This window comes from Denticeps clupeoides, chromosome 7 (assembly GCF_900700375.1).
Source record: "Denticeps clupeoides chromosome 7, fDenClu1.1, whole genome shotgun sequence".
Lineage (NCBI taxonomy): Eukaryota > Metazoa > Chordata > Actinopteri > Clupeiformes > Denticipitidae > Denticeps > Denticeps clupeoides.
The window spans coordinates 24,925,291-24,941,580 of NC_041713.1; the positions used below are offsets into that span (position 1 = coordinate 24,925,291).

Consider the following 16,290-nt stretch of genomic DNA (forward strand, 5'->3'; position numbering starts at 1 on the left):
TTTGACAAAAGCAATTATATCAAATGAAATAATTATTTCTAACTGTGCCAATTAACAATATTTTCTTTTTAAACCTTTTCTTGTTTCATGGAAACTTTTGAACAGTACACTGGAGTGGAAACAGACCACCACATTGTCTCCTGAGCAATCATCTTCCATGCTGAGCATGGACAGGAACAGAACATGACATGATCTGCAACTGAAAGATGAAGAAACTCCTCGGAGTGGGACGGAGGAAAGTAAATATACTCATATTCCGAAAATATAGAGCAAAGGTAGAGATCAGCTATCAAAGAACAGAACTCTTTTTTTTTTTACAAATGTATCTTTAAACACACGTTTTTAAAAAGTGATTGTGTATTGTCTCTTCTGTCCCACCAGAGTGACCACAGCAAAAGTGACAAAACCCAAGACAGCAGGTTCACGTCAGTCCAGCCCGCTGACACTAAACACACACATATTTCCTTAAATTATTTGTTTTGTATGGTTTTGAGCATTATTAAGTTTAGCGTGTGAGTGACCTGGTATAAAATATTGAAGAGGTGAAACTGTATCGTGGTGGTGTAACTCCACCCTGACCCGAAACACAACACCACCGCACACATTTCATATTCCACGACTCTACGGCACGAATCGGTGTCGCTTGGAGTGACGCGTCGCTCTGAGCCGCGTGTCTGTCGCGAACTTACGGCGACGTCCTTCAGTCTGTCGCCGCGACCCCATCAGTAGATCTGTCCTGTAGCCGCCGGTGCTTCTGGGTGGTGTTGGGTGCTTCTGGGTGGTGTTGGGTGCTGCTGGGTGGTGTTGGGTGCCGCTGGTTCGTTCCCGAGGCGGAGCTCGTGCGCCTCGCGTCCAATGGGAAGTTCAAAGTCCCAAATTAGCTGAGGTGTGGATTCGACTCACGTGACGACACGACGGATTAAGGGCTTGCGCTGAACTGGAAGTGGGTGATGTTTTATGACAACATTACGCTGGAAACACATGAGCTCATTATCTGATTAAAAATCTGTGCATTCATTCAACTCATTTATTCAAATCTACATAATTTATATGTAACGTTTATAACGTTAAGAATCCTTTCTGAGAGGCCATATGTTTATTCATTTACAACACAGAAATTTGATCTCGCTTCGTCTTTTTAAAAAACCAACAACACGAGTAGTATAAAATAATTGGTTGATTTGATTTGTACTTGTAATTGTAGTTTTATTGCCTTTACATGCACACTTATTCGTCCTTTGCAAGAATTAGACAAAAAAAAAACAACCGAGAAAGGCCACAATTAGACTATATCGCCATCTTTAGGATGAGCATGAAACTGCGACACAGTCATCTCCGTTTCATTGTTTATCGAGATAATCCGTCATAAATGGGAAAACATAAATAAATACATGATTTTTCCAGGTATTTGTAGAACAACGACATGACCTTCTACCACAACAATATAATCAAAATTTCTTCATGTACATTTATAAAGTATATGCCATATTGATTCCTTACATATATAATTTTTAATGTGCTTTGCTGAACAAGACATAAGTGCTGAAAATGTTCACACTTCTCCTTTAAGGTCTCATTCCGTGTCCTCCCTCACAGACTTTCCAAATAATCTAACCACAAGAAGAACCCCCCAATCACACACACACAAACACACACACAGTCCCACTCACTCATGCTGGTAAAATGGCCAGACTCCTGGCCTTCTTCATCTGCTTGTGTCCAGTCCCTGGGATGGTCCGCGGCACTGGCTGGAGGAGAATCTGGCCATGGGACACACATCCCTAAGCGACATGTTCCGCAAAGTGAAGAAGCTGATGGAGGACACTAAGCTCAAGCTGGAGGAGGCGGTGCACTAGGTACTCAACTGTTAAGCCTTTTATTCCTCTTGTGGTGGAGAATGACACAAATACTGGTTTTCACAAAGTTTGCTGCTTCACTGTTTTTAGATCGTTCTCTAAGTCGCTTCTGTGGTGTATTGAAGTATAATTACAATCATTTTACAAGTTTCAAAGGCTTTTATTGACAATTACATCATGTTTATGCAAACAGTCAATATTTGTAGTGTTGACCTCTGCAGTTCGCCCTGGCATACTGTCAATCAACTTCTGGGCCAAATTCTGACTGATGGCAACTCATTTGTTTATAATCAGTGCTTGGAGTTTGTCAGAATTTGAGGGTTTTTGTTCATCCACCTGCCCCTTGAGGTTTGACCACAAGTTCTCAATTGGATTAAGGTCCAGGGAGTTTCCTGGCCAGGGATGTTTGTGAGAAGTTGCTGTCGGAGGATGTTTTGGTACCATTCTTTATTAATGGCTGTGTTCTTAGGCAAAATTGTGAGTGATCCCACTCCCTTGGATGAGAAACAGCCCCACACATGAAAGGTCTCAGGATGCTTTACTGTTGGCACGAGACAGGACTGATGGTAGCGCTCAGCTTTTCTTCTCTGAACAATCATTTTATCCAGATGCACCAAACAATCAGAAAGGGGCTTCATCAGCAGAAAAATGAAAACTTTTCCCCATTCTTCAGGAGTCCAGTCCCTGTACTTTTCACAGAATATCAGTCTGTACTTGATGTTTTTCTTGTACAGAAGCGGCTTCTTTATCCAACCTTGTGCTTGTCAACACTCTCTCCTGTGTTAAGGGTTCATAAGGGTTCATCATGGCTAAGAGGGACATTGCAATTCATCTGATCAAAAAAAAAGTATTTATGTCATTCTCAAAAACACTGAGGTGTTTTGTTCCCATCGCAGATGAAAGATGAAAGTGAGAAGTCTTTAAATGTCCTGACCTCACAGAGGACAAGCTCATGAAGGGACAGTGATCAGAATCCTCAATATGTTCATGTTGCCATTTGTTAAAGGAGGTGGGGAGATGAAGATGTTTTAAAGGAGTAAGAATTTTGACTCCTTAATGCTTTTTCTGTAGGAGACAGTGTCCAGAAGAGGAGCAGCAGTCCAGACCAGTGGCTGGACAAACAGAGTTGACCACGTGAGTTCACCCAGGGAGAGATGCTCTTGTCCTGGCTGGTTTAAGCATGGACCACACGATGCCAGATTGGAATCTGTGATATTTATGCAGTTTCAACAACGAATTTCTGAATGGAAGCCCCATCCAGTCTGAAGAGAAATGCTGCAAAGGTTTTATTGTGTTTTTCCAAAAGCTTCTTTTATTGGTAAACTCTAGTCTGATTTACTGGTGCAGTGTACTTTGCAGCTTTTTTCTTGGCTGTCTCCATGGTTCTAAGTAGGTCAATATCTGTTGAAGACAGAACACAAAATGTAAACTCCTCTTAAATTCTTCTATATGTCCTAAAAATGCTATCCTGGAACTAATCATTATAAGCCATCTCGGTGCACCCTGTTCTGCAGTGCTAAGCCCATTCCAGACTTTATGATGATTTCATAAAGCCTTGCCTGGGTTCAGAAGGAGGGGGAGTGCTCAGTCTCAGTTTTTTTGTGTTCAGGGTGCTGGTTTTTAATGTGTGGAGATGGAGTGCAGGAAGTTTTTGAAGTTTTTCTCAGTTGCTGCTGCTGCCGTGAATCACTAGACAATAAGCTGAAGACTGAAATCATCAGTGAAGACTGCATTATAATGAGCGGGGAAACGGCTCTTTGCTTTTATTCTAGTCTGAGACCGGTGCAATATATCAGCAAATATAACCTTATTCCATATATATGTGTGTGTGTATATAGTGTGTCAAAAAAGGCAGCCACTGATTGCACAAGTTGTCTCACTTAAGATGAGAGAGGTCTGTAATTTTCATAATAGGTACACTTCAACTGTGAGAGACAATGTAAAAAATCCAGGAAATCCCTTTGTATGTTTTTTTTTTTTTAACCCCCACATAATGGCCTAGTCACCCTTTCAAAGTTTGTTTTATTATTTTACTTATCATTTCACCCGATTTAGTAATGAAAGATTTTTACTAGCTTCTCTTTTATCAGTTTATGCCCTGATACGCACCATCATTCCGTTCATTTGACAGACATAAGAGTTCCTTAATCTGTCAATATGGGGTTTATACTTCAAATTTTGCTGTTTGCAGTTTTCCTACATCTGATAATTTCATATATTTTGCAGGAGTGCATGACTGATGAGGACTGTGAGACAGGCTTCTACAGCCTATATTATCAACTGCAAGGTAATCCCACTTACTACCATTGTGTCCCTGAGCAAGACACTTAACCCTAAATTGCTCCAGAGGTGACTGTCCCTGTAACTACTGATTGAAGTTGCTCTGGATAAGGGTGTCTAATAAATGCTGTAAATGTAAAGGCACTAAACACAGTGAGTGTTTTTTTTTCTATTCTGTGCAGTAGTTTCTGCCTGACTTGTGCTGGTATGCAGCTCTTAGAAGATATACCTGAACAAAAGGAGAAAATTATCAGAATAGAAATCCTTAGTTCAGCTGTGATGAAACATTTTACCAGATGATATTTAAGAATCTTTATCTTAAGTCATGAAATAATTAATCAATCAATCAAAATTGACCCAGCTGCTCCTAAGCAACATCATTCAGCAGCCGCTGGTCATGTGACAATGTAAAAAGGTGACATGATATTTTAAAAAGGTTTATAAATGTTTTTTATTGTTTCTATCAGGACTCCATTGTTTGAACTGTACTGTTTGAAAGTCATATACAAAAAGTAGTATTGATTTGATGCAATACTAGGCAGTTCTAACAGATCTGAATTTGAAATGTTTGGTGTCAATGTGCATTGGGTAGTCTTTGTTATTACAGAAAATATCACCTTCAGTCTGAAACTGTTGGCATAACTGTTGTTACTGTAAGCATGATGAATTAAGTACAGTTAGTGTCCCATTCTGCCATTAGAGCTCACAATTCTGGGTTAAAGATCATTCATTGTGTCAAATGCAAGAGTAATGTTACAAACCTTTTAAAAAGTGATTGACAGACATGCTCGCGGATGAATATTGCTGTAGACCAGCTGTGGAGTGTATGCTCAGAGAGTGTTCCACAGGGGACAGCCCAGCACCATTTGTCACCAGAGTGACTGCAGCCCAAGTCACTGCTGCACCTTCCACAAGAGTAAGGTCCACAATGCCCACAGGTTACCTAAATGAAGACAGTGATTCTATGAGAATATTAAGTTCAAGCACTGTCATTTTTGCCATAAATTGGCACCTGCCCTATTAGGTGTTCGAACTTGAGTAACTTTGTCAAAGGCCAAATTGACACTAGTCAACTTGTTCAGAGTTACCTACCAAAATTGAAAGTGAAGTGATTGTCATACACAGCAGCACAGCACACGGGGCACACAGTGAAATTTGTCCTCTGCATTTAACCCCATCACCCTGAGTGAGCAGTGTATGGGGACGGTGCTTTGCTCAGTGGCACCTGGGAAATAACGCAATGTTTCTTCTGGGAAACCCTATGTAGATGTTAACACATACTACCTACCTAGACATTGCTCATTCCTTCATGGAGGTTTGCGATGGACTTAGGACTTCAACTTTGTTTCTAGAGCTCATTAGCTATTAAGATTTCATGCATTAACTAAGCTTACAACTGGCTCTTATCGTTAGTCAAATTTCCCATTTCTCCCACTTTCCCTGAACCACCGCACTGTTTTATCCTGTGTGCTCCCAGGAACAGCAGCCATGCTATGGCCATCTACAGTCCCTGACAAGTCTTGTTGCTAATCAATTTTGTAGAAACAGCTGCTATTAACCTGACTTTTAATGAATCAACTGAAGTAGTTAAGCAGCTCATATGAAAAGCTAAAACCCTACCAAGTGATGTTAATGCATTGAAATGAATTAGTTTCACTAAAAAAAGATTTACCATTTAATCAAGAAAAGGTCAAAGAAACGTTTTGTCGCTATACAGAACTTGAACAAATTTACTGCACATACAAAAATGTCAGCAAATTAAGTAGTGGTGCTGTGACATCCAATTTTGATGCCTCCAAGAGTCAATCAATATTCCAATCCTGGAGCATCTTGATCCTCTTCTCCTTGAGGAACTTTGAGTATCCTGCTGCAGTATTTCGCATCTTTTATGGTTGGGAATATTAAAAGTTAGCTAAGATTTCTTTGTATTTCAGACTATTGAGGTTGCCTTCCACCCTGCAGCTCTCACACACACCGCAATTTTTTATTTATTTTTTTATCCTCTGTACTTGACACTGAGACACATTGAAGGGGTCTGCCACATCAGCAGTGGATCTGCTCTTCAGCCTCTTGATAATCCGCACTTTAGTCTCAGGGTGAATCTTAGGCATGTTTGCAGAGGTCTAGTTGCAGTTGATGTGAAGGTCTAGCGTACTAGGGTTCTTTTTATAGACACCTGAGACCTAATTGATCTATTAGTGTCTCATTCAGTGAGTACTTTCCCCACTACCGCTGTTCTAAGATTGATCAACTGATCCAGTAGACCACTACTGATGGGATTTTACTTTAATCTGTAGCACTCTTTAAAATTGTTTTAAAAGCAGTTAATACACCTCTGTCATGCATGAAGGCATTTGTGTGTGATCTTTTGCTCTGCCAATCAGGGATGATTATGTCTGGGACAGCATAGAACTAATTTGAAGTGATTCGTTTAATGGCCAGTAGAGGGACTCATTTTAAAAGCTTAATGTCAGTGGAGTCATGCGCTCTGAATAACATAAGATTTTGCAACCGCAGCATTACAATTCAGAAGGTGGACAGTAGCCAAGATATTCAGAGCAGAATGAGTTTAAAAATTAAATAAAAACTAGGTGTGAACCTTCACTGGTCTCATAATCAACGTGTGCCATACATTTTCTACATGGGTCACGTTTTCAAAATACAAGAGTTTTAAAAAAAAAAAAAAAAAAAAAAAAAAAAAAAAAAAAAAAAAAGGTATTTGCTACAATAAATTTGTATTCTTCTGTTCCAAGATAGTTGCCTGTAACCACTAGTAACTTTTCAAAGTCCAACTTCACTGCAGTGACAGAAGGTAAGAATTAAACTAATCTACTGTAATACAAATGTCAAACAGGGAAGTAAATGTCAGTTCAGTGTTATGAACTCAAAGCACAGAAATTAGACTCTTTGGAAAAAAGGTTAGACAAATAATTTTACACTAATACTAAGATTCAATTCAAAGCCTCTACTGTAAAGAGTAAAAACATTTGTAATTGTAAACAAATTTGATCTGGTTTGTAGATCAGTCTATCATTTTTTATTTATGATTTCAGGTAAGAAAAATTGGTAAACAGTTGCATGTCAACCTTTCCTCAACCAGTGAAAGGATAAGTCATTGTGATGCACTGTAGCACAGAACGAAATGAGTACTCTGCTTTTAACCAACCAATCACCCTTTGTGAGCAATACGGTGTAAAACCCAAATCCTGACATTGACACGCTTTACAGAAGAATTCACATGATCCTGATCTACTTTGTATAGTTGTCTCTTCACTTGCCAATTGAAGTTAGACCTGTACACAGTGGGGACTGAGTTGCTACAATGGTCTGTTCAGTCCGCACTCCCCTAAACACCACAAAACTCATTGTTCAGACGTCTGTGGCAACATGTGAGGACTAACTGAACGGTTTTTCCCGCTCATCGTGTTTTCTGAAAATTGTGTTGTAGATCTCTGGGCACTCAGAAAGATCTGCTTCCCCTCCCCCAGTCCTGCTTCATGTGCATGTTTCTTGCACTTGCAGTGATTCTAATGGTTGTGTAAAAATAAGGAAACCACAGTTACTAATTAAAATGAGAATTTTACTGCCGCAAAGTTAGTATAAATGAAACTGTGTTCTGCACCGAATCAATGCAATGTCCATGTCTGCATTGCATCGATTAAAAATTAACACCCCTAACATAAGCGCCAGTATTAGACATTGAATTAACACCCACAGACAAGAGGATACACAATCAGTATTTTCACATGATTAGTTTATTTAACAAAAGGCACCCAGTGATTTCACTCCCTTCTGCCGTAAACAGTTGCACAGGATTTGCAGGGAGCATTGAAACATTATTTCAAACAAGTTCAAATAAATGCACAGTCACAAGTGCACATAATCCGGTCACATCCCTAGCAATACACATGAAAGGTCTTTCTGTGCAAGTCATCGTGCTACAGATTTTAAACCCTGAAATGAAGCCATTTGCCCCCTGCCTTCAACAAATCGGTCCAGTCTCCACCTTTGTGTTACTACAGCGGCATGCCACTCTTTCCAAATCATGCTCCCCAGAAATTTGTTAGTGGTGTAAAAAGGAACCACCCATGGTGGGGGAGAGAAGAGAGGAGAGAAAGAGAGGGGGGAAAAGGGAAAAAAAAAAAAAAAAAAAAAAAAAAAAAAAAAAAAAGCAAGCATTCATAAATAAATTTCAGATTCATATGCAGAAAGATACACGTTAATGACCTAAGTGCTTCACATTGTTAGTCAAGTCAAATGACAAGGCACAGTTCGTAGACCAGCTACTACCCCTACATGCCAGTAGTCTTCATTCTCAGAGAGAAACGCACTACTACTGAGCTGCTTAGTGTTCCAGACTGGACCCACAAAATAAAAGCATGATTTAGCAGATACAAAACTAAAAATGCCACAGGATCTTATTAACCACCAAAAACAGTCTGATCTGCCACATGTACTTCACACTGTAAGGTCACTCCAGCTTCTAATGCAGGCAGAAACCAGAGCTGCTCTATTGCCATCTACCATGTGCTTCACAGGGAAATTAGTCATTAGGCTGCACAGGCCAAAGCAACAAGCTGCAGCAAAATCTGTACAAAGAACCTACCACTCCACACTCAACCAAATAACCAGTTTACTTAGAAAGTGAACTGAGCTAACTGTTGAAGGGGGAAGAGAGGGAGGGAGAAAGGGGGAGGGGAAAAAAAAAAAAAAAAAAAAAAAAAAAGTCCAGGCCAATATTTCCATGGGCAGCAGTGAGTGCATAGCAGTCTGTATGAGGGGGATGCTGGGTGTTGACAGGCTGCAAGGTCAGGGTTCTGGGTCTCCTCTGCCCTGCCTACCTTAGCAGAAGTTGAGTCCATACCTCAGTGCCTCAAGGTACTGGATGCTCTGAAGTAAGAGAGGAACTTGAAGCACAGGCTGACTACGAAGTACCAGATGTTACGGGCCATCTGAGAGCGGGCAATAAACACCCGCCAGATGAGGATCACAAGCATTGTGTTGAAGGTGTAACGAATGTTCCGCAACCTGAAAAGTACAATGGCCACATCATACATACTGAAACTGTACAGCAGTATTCATGTAGAAGTCAAGAAGTGATAACATTTAGGGTCTCATCTGCAAGAGGAGATCAGCAACTGCCATTTGCATGAAACAAACTGACACTTCTTACTTGTTGAGATGTTTTCTGGCAGCAGGAAGGCCTGACAGCTCCTCGTTCAGAACATATTTCTTCGTCCCCATGCAATAGCTCTCCATGTACTCCGCCCAGTGCAACTGACGCACGTCAAAGTTGAATACCTGAGAATTTAGCAAATACCACAGTTAGCAGGAGGATCACGTTAGAACCAGATTGTTCAGGTGGTTTTATATGAATGCCTGCAGCAAGTTATGTTCCATGGGGGTAGGACCAAAAAAAAAAAAAAAAAAAAAAAAAAAAAAAAAAAAAAAAAAACCCCACCTTCTTGTCCTCAGTGCTCAGCTGGTTGAGTAGCATGGTGATATTGTCAGTCTTCCAAGTCCATGAATGGCTTGTGAAGTACTCCAAAACCATCATTGCTCGGTGCAAACGTGTGATTGTTTTCATCATCCTGAGTCACCATGGTAACCAGAACAAGCAGGACCGAGGTAAGTGAGGGGAAGAATATTAAAAAAAAAAAAAAAAAAAAAAAAGAAATTAGACCATAGCAGTGGAACTGGCACAAGTCCCTCAAATCCACTGCAGCCTAAAGGGCATTCAGCTTCAACTGAACTTGGCTGAAAAATGACCCAAGGCATGCAGGCAGCAATTCAGAGCCTGTGCCGATGAAGTGACCAAGACACGCCTGCTCAGAACAGATCAGATTGGTCTCTTTCCAACAGGACTCATGACCGTCACTAAACAAGAAATCTGCTCTGCTCAGTCTGGCATTCAACAAAGTCAGTACATGGACACCTCACTGAATATTTAGGCAACAAAACCATGCACACAAGCATTTCTTTGTGGGAAAGATGCACCCTCAGACCGGTTAGACCATTTAGCCAGTTTCACCACAGTCAGTGTCAGCAGCCTAGACGTTCAATAAATCTCAGTACAGAGTAACAAGCCACTTCTTACTGGAACTCACAGAAAAGCACCAAGTTAACTGGATTTATATATATTAAAAAAAAAAAAAAAAAAAAAAAACCCACTCACTTTTGGAAAGCATATAAGAACACTAATGTGAGACTTTGCAATATTAACTGTTCAGCCCTGGTTCAGATTAGTCAATTGAAAAAGATTTAATATGAACCAGTGGCCCATAAAGGGTACCCATGTTATTGCATGGTCCAAAGCCTGTAGTTGCCAAATTTTACCACATTTGAGAGATTTATTAAAGAGTCTAAATGCTAATGTGTTCAGTTTGCCACCCAAAAGCAAGCACAAAAATCAAAACAGGAGACTGTTGAATGGTTCAGAAAGACAGAATATAAAGAAACTGTCCACCCACCCAATCCAGTTCAGGTCGTAAAGCAGTGTGTTTGACCAAGGCACATAGCTGTACTGCTAAAAGCACAGAACCCCCCCCCATATGCAATTTTCTAAATGCAGATTACTATGCCCCTGAAGTGCTCAGTACACTGCGTTGGCCAAAACACACTTAAGGGTTTCAGGATTTGGTGTTAAGTGAAGGTACTTGATGGCATGGCTCAAGGTGTTAAAACTGATGACATTCCATTCATGTTACAAAACCTAAAAATAAATAAATAAATGCAAATGATAAGGGGGGGGGGGGGGGTCTATGCTTTAGCCTGATTCCATGAAGCAGAGAAGTCCAGCTGGACGCACAGCCTTCCCATTAACCCATGCCACATGACCAGCACCCAGTGGGGAAGAGGGGTCGATAGACAAGGGACAGGCAGGGTACAAGGTGCTGGTGAAACCTTACCGAGGCTTCTGACCAGTCAACCTGAGATAGGCATCATACACCAGGGCTGGCAGAGTGTGACTCACTGTGGTCCAGTACTGATTGGTAAAGGGGTTGGACCGGAGGTTAACGTTTGGGCGCCTGAATGCCTGCTCTAAGGGGTTGGTCTTGAAGGTCATGTTTATACAGTACTCTGTAAAGGAAAAAAGGTCACAGGAAGCCCTCAGGGTTAAAAAACAAGGGGATGACTGGATGTGGGCCCAACGACAAAAGGGGGTAGGCAACAAAGTGCATGAAAGCCACGTTTAAAACGAAATGAAAAGGTGAATGTGGGAAAGAGACGAAGAGCACAGAACCCAGACAGTCACCAGTCCATATGGATTCTGGCATTTGGAGGGTTAGGAATTCTTCATCTCCTTTCACTCCAAACAGAATAAATACACAAAAAATAAAATAAAAAAGGTCACTGACAATTTGGGCAATGCCAACACAGGACAAGGCGCGGAGTTGAGGCCAGGCAAGCGCAGATCGCATTTACCTGGGTTTTCTTCCAGTCATTCTGAGGTAGAGATCGTATAGGAATGCTGGTGCCTTGTGGCTCACAGCAATCCAGTACTGATTGATTAGGTGATTGGAGGTGAGATTTACATTGGGCCTCCGGAACGCCTGCTCAAGCGGGTTCCTCTTGAATGTGGATATTACATGGAACTCTAAGAAACAAAAGGCATGTTCAGAGTAGCACATGTAGTTCAGGTCAAAGTGGGTCATGACTGTCTACAACAGTGGTGCCCACCCCAGTTATTGGAATGCTGTAGTCAAAACCGGGATGCTTTGAGAGAGAATGGGGAGATTTTCAATAGAAAAATAAAAAAAAAAAAAAGTGCAAGTGTAATACAAACCAGTTCATCTGCTTCCACAAAACTAGAATTAATGATACACATTAAGCAAGATTGGCTAACACATCTTAACAATGTGTTCATTACAACAGTATGAATTACAGAGGCTGGAGAGCAATCCCCTTAAATAATATGCAGGTATTGATGCTGGACAACCCACAGAGCAAATGGCACACAATCTACATACCAAAAGGAGGCGTGGGGCATTAGACCCAGTCACATAATTGCTGAAGGACTCACATTGGCCACAACTAAAGCGGTCAAAGACCAGTGTGAACGAGAGCACAGGCTCCTGCTAAATGCCCCATTTCTTGGGTTAGAAAATACAGACTAGGATTAGAGAAGAAAGAGAAGTCCATACCAACTTCACCCCAGTGGAATGGGTTGACGCCACCTGTTGTGCAGTTGTACACCAGAATGGATTTTGCCCTGAAATATATATATCTTTTTAGAATTAAACAACTCACTGAGCACACAAAGTTTATATATAAAATAAATAAATAAAAACCTGTTTTTCCGACAACCAGAGTACCAGGCGGCAGCCAGAGTGTTGTTGATCACAACGTCCACTGGTACAAGGTCAGCTACTGCGTTATTGGAAGCCCTCATAGTGCGCAGAATCCCCTTTCCAGCCTGGAGTTCAAAACATTCATTTCCTATATACCATGTTATGCACACCACCACTTACACTGCTTCTTAAGTTCAATATGGACACCGATGTTGAGGGTAAGTGAACCAATGCACTGGAGTCACATGACACTTACAGCTATAAAGATGCCACTTGGTCCATTAAAGTTATCAATCCAGCCCTGCAACAGAAATAGATTAATTGAGATTTACATTTTCTCAAACTAAATGTGCACAAGTCAAGGCACATACTGGAAATGGCTCCTTCCAGCTGGCTCCCACTATGGAAGGTCTCACAATGGCCACATTGAGGTCTCCACACTCCTGCTGGACCAGGTACTCTGCTAGTGCTTTGGTGTAAGTGTAGGTGTTGGGACGCTCACCAATCAGATTTGGTGTCAGCACTGAAACAAGCTTATCATCCATCCAGCTGTTAAACAGTAAAAGACATTCAAATTTAAGGTCTGGCAAATATGAATCTTAAAATCAGGAAAAATCCAAACTCACTCGAGAGTATCAATGAGCTTTCTGTAGTCCACGGGAGGGGTGTAGACCACCTCTTCAATAAGCTCCCGGTCACAGTTTGCATAGGCTGTGGACACGTGGATGAACACCTCCAGGTGCTTCACTCTGTGGGCCAGAGCCACCATCTTCTGAGTTGCAAGAACATTCAACAGCATGGCATCCCTGCAGGAAACACCAATTGGCATAATGTACAACATTGCATGTATATTTCATATATAAAAATTTAAATAAAAATCTTACTTGAGCGGCTCATTGAACCGGATTGTTGCTGCGCAGTGGAAGACAATGTTCACATTTTCAGTGAGGGTGTCTTGGTCCTCTTTGCTCAGGTCCAGCTCAGGCTTTGTCAAGTCACTGTTAATGGGCACAATTTTCGATGCAAAGCCGGCCTGCTCATCCCTTAATCGGTCAAAGAGCTGAGAGAACATGCAGACACACGGCTCAGGCTCAGTCTGCTGATTTGTTACAGAAGACCTACAAACCACACTCACCTTGCAACTGATCATTTCAGCCACTCGTGCCTGGGGAACCTGACCAGATTTGTGCCTGACAAGAACATAGGCAGCCTTGACTGCAGGGCAGGAGCGCAGAAGCTTCTCCAACAGGACCTTCCCCATGAAGCCTGTGGCCCCAGTGATGAGAACGCTCTTGCCGGCATAGTACTCTGGAATGGTGGCCATGCTGAAACTGAAAATGTTCAGACAAGGACCACTTGTTAATGTTGAGGGGGTGGAGCCAGTCCCTGCATGCTTTTAAAACTTCAGACCTCACTGCATTTAAGGGCGTTACAAGGGAAGTCATCTGGCTGCCTGCATTTTACATTTAGAGTATTTATCAGAGGCCCTTATTCAAAGGAATGTACAAAATCAGTAGCTACAGGAACAGTGTCCCCCTGGAGAAACTTTGGGTTAAGTGTCTTGCTAAGGGACACGATGAGGTCATAGGTGAGTGTGTCACCCACTAGGCTACGAACATCATCCGGAACCATTTTACTGCAGAACATGCGGCCCAAGCTACACCACAACCCTCGCAGCACAGATCTGAGGAAAAACTATTTTAAAATGCCAATTTACCCCCACATGCGATTGACATGTGGCGGACCGAGGCCTCCTCGGGCCCGGACCCGTGACTTAAATTAAATTATTCAGCCAGCACGCGTCCACGCAGGGTCCGCTTAAAATAATAATAAAAAAAAAAAAAAAAAAAAAAAAAAAAAAAAGAAGAGGGACTGAACCACGCCGAGGTCGGGGCTAATTCGGTCACAAGACCGCACCGAAAGCAGAGACGAACTTCAGCCATTTCAACAAAAACGAAGGGACGTAATACGAAAAGGGAGAATTCTGTTGAAAACACTGTAGAATTAGAGCTCTACTCCACCATTTACATAGCAGTCATGTGTTCGCAGTAAGCAGCATCCCAGCGAAACTAAACGGAAATGAATGGATGTCTACAGCCGACGTAGGAGAAAGTTGCCAAAAAGAAGACATTTTTAGTCAAAAACAGGGCTAGTTTCGTGAGGGGGAACGAGACGGATATACCGGGAGGGTGAGAACTGAGCGCCAAAACTTTTAGTAAACATTGTGGGGTTTATTGCGAGAGTTACTCAGACGAATAAATAAACACTAATAATAATAATTAGAAAAAAAAAAAAAAAAAAAAAAAAAAGCCAGAAGCTGAAACACAGGAAATCCGTGAAGTTGCTCGTGTAAACCTGCTGGGCTGGTACATTCACGTCCAATAGGCAGCAATCGGCGACACGAACAACGGATAATAAGTCAGCCGTGGTTAAATATTACAATTACGGCGCTGAAACGCGTAGCCGCTGCTGCTCGTCTTTTTTGCGACAACAGTCTGCCATTAGACCGCATAGGAAGCAGCCCGTCGGCCACATTGATTCCCCGGCAACGCAGTGCCAACCCACCACCCTGAAGACAAAAGGAAGACTTAAAAAAAAAAAAAAAGCTGGAGCACGTTACCGGGAAACTCCGAGTCGGGTCGGTTCGCGCAGCAGGCTGCTGGTCCGTGCAGAGACGCAGGGGAGGAGGATTTCTAGCTCCGCTGCTCACGTTTATATAAGCGGAGGGGGCGTGACGTCAGCAACAACTCCAGTCAGATGCCTGTCGCAGTAGACTTTTTAACATAAAGCATGCTTTCGTCGTAATATAATTATAATCAGGATAGATATAAAGACATTTTAATTTTGGTTACATACTTTGCTATTTTTTATGTATTGTTATGAAATCCCTCTGGTATATTCAGGACCTAATTAAAATATAAATGTATCTGTGATATAGATCATTTCTGGAATGAATAGATCACTTAGGTATACAGGCCTCAGTGATCCTCTGCCATTACAAACCTGTTAATGGCCGATGTTGCCTTAGCAAAAATTTCAGAAAGACCATCCATAAGATCCACCCCTAAAGACCCCTTTTCGCTTTATGCCACCACAAAGGCTTTTTTGTGTTTTGCTTAGGTACAGACCCAAATCCACACAGGTCAATACCAGCAGCTTACTGCAGTGCAATTAAAACATGTCAGAAGAACGCTGAGATGTACAATACCCCAAAATGTGCTGTTCTACACCCTTATGATGTATGATTACAATAAAAACATATGGGTGTTGTTTAAAACTCTTCCTGGGGTTCATATGAACAATAAACTAGACTGGACTCTCTAGTCCAATGCTCTCTATAAAATAGGGCATAGCAGGCCGTACCTGCTGTGGAGGCTCAGGTCTTTTGGAGTACAGAGGCCAGTGTGCTGTAGTGTGCTGGGGCAACAGCATCTCTTCTGTGGACAGGAAGAAACTGAACAGGCTGATCCGGAAGGCCAGCTCTGTTCTAGGATGCCCTCTGGACACAGTGGAGGTGGTGAGTGACAGGAGAATGGTAACAACGACAACATTTATTTCTCATATAGCCCAAAATTACATACAGTATGTCTCAAAGGGCTTTCACAGGCCCTACAGTTGACACCTTCTGACCCTTCTGCACACAAGGAAAAACTCCACAGAAAAAAAACTCTAGGAGAGAGAAAAAAAAGAAAGGAAGAAACCTTGGGAAGGAGTGATACAGAGAGGGTACAACTGTACCTTCCAGGGTACAGTTGTAGGGTTGGAGAAGTCCAGAATGTAGTCCAGTGTCATGATGCTACTATAATGATGCTACTGGTCCATAATGATGCTACTGGTCCACTTGAATATCCCTGAAGCTGTAG

General features: G+C 41.8%; 2 protein-coding genes and 1 long non-coding RNA gene across 17 annotated transcripts in view; 1 reads left to right on the forward strand and 2 right to left on the reverse strand.

Moving 5' to 3' along the window:
- The window catches only part of mical2b (microtubule associated monooxygenase, calponin and LIM domain containing 2b), a 42,013-nt gene extending 41,128 nt beyond the window's left edge, over positions 1 to 885 (reverse strand). For 3 of the 11 annotated variants that reach the window (XM_028987288.1, XM_028987287.1, XM_028987286.1), the window contains exon 1: positions 690 to 885. The gene's annotated coding sequence lies outside the window, so the exon portion shown is untranslated. The remainder of the gene's footprint in view (positions 1 to 689) is intronic. The other 8 variants (XM_028987291.1, XM_028987289.1, XM_028987292.1 and 5 more) reach the window with 4 other exon arrangements.
- Positions 810 to 2,988, forward strand: LOC114794624 (uncharacterized). Its single transcript, XR_003750365.1, has 3 exons — positions 810 to 943; positions 1,724 to 1,856; positions 2,928 to 2,988. It is a non-coding gene; the product is annotated as an uncharacterized LOC114794624 (long non-coding RNA).
- Positions 2,989 to 7,873: 4,885 nt separating this feature from the next.
- Positions 7,874 to 15,178, reverse strand: far1 (fatty acyl CoA reductase 1). 5 transcript variants are annotated; one of them, XM_028987737.1, is made up of 12 exons: positions 15,048 to 15,177; positions 13,563 to 13,758; positions 13,312 to 13,487; positions 13,054 to 13,233; positions 12,799 to 12,976; positions 12,684 to 12,728; positions 12,428 to 12,552; positions 12,281 to 12,348; positions 11,045 to 11,216; positions 9,598 to 9,727; positions 9,310 to 9,437; positions 7,874 to 9,164 (listed from the first exon to the last, which is right to left on the reverse strand). In XM_028987737.1, exons 2-12 carry the CDS (start codon positions 13,749 to 13,751, stop codon positions 9,002 to 9,004), a joined length of 1,554 nt encoding a protein of 517 aa, XP_028843570.1. In that variant the 5' UTR covers positions 13,752 to 13,758; positions 15,048 to 15,177; the 3' UTR covers positions 7,874 to 9,001. The 5 variants fall into 5 exon arrangements, 4 of the variants coding, with proteins under 4 accessions (XP_028843570.1, XP_028843571.1, XP_028843574.1 ...); XM_028987738.1 differs by lacking the exon at positions 11,045 to 11,216 and adding an exon at positions 11,562 to 11,733; XR_003750395.1 differs by lacking the exons at positions 7,874 to 9,164; positions 9,310 to 9,437 and adding an exon at positions 11,562 to 11,733 and having other exon boundaries at positions 9,599 to 9,727; positions 15,048 to 15,178.
- Positions 15,179 to 16,290: the final 1,112 nt, after the last annotated feature.

Coding starts and splice junctions, on each gene's coding strand:
- far1 (XM_028987737.1), bottom strand. CDS start 13,751: ATGGCCACCATTCCAGAGTACTATGCCGGCAAGAGCGTTCTCATCACT. Junction 13,488..13,562: donor CTGAAATGATCAGTTGCAAG/GTGAGTGTGGTT, acceptor ATGTTCTCTCAG/CTCTTTGACCGATTAAGGGA. Junction 13,234..13,311: donor CGGTTCAATGAGCCGCTCAA/GTAAGATTTTTA, acceptor TGTTTCCTGCAG/GGATGCCATGCTGTTGAATG.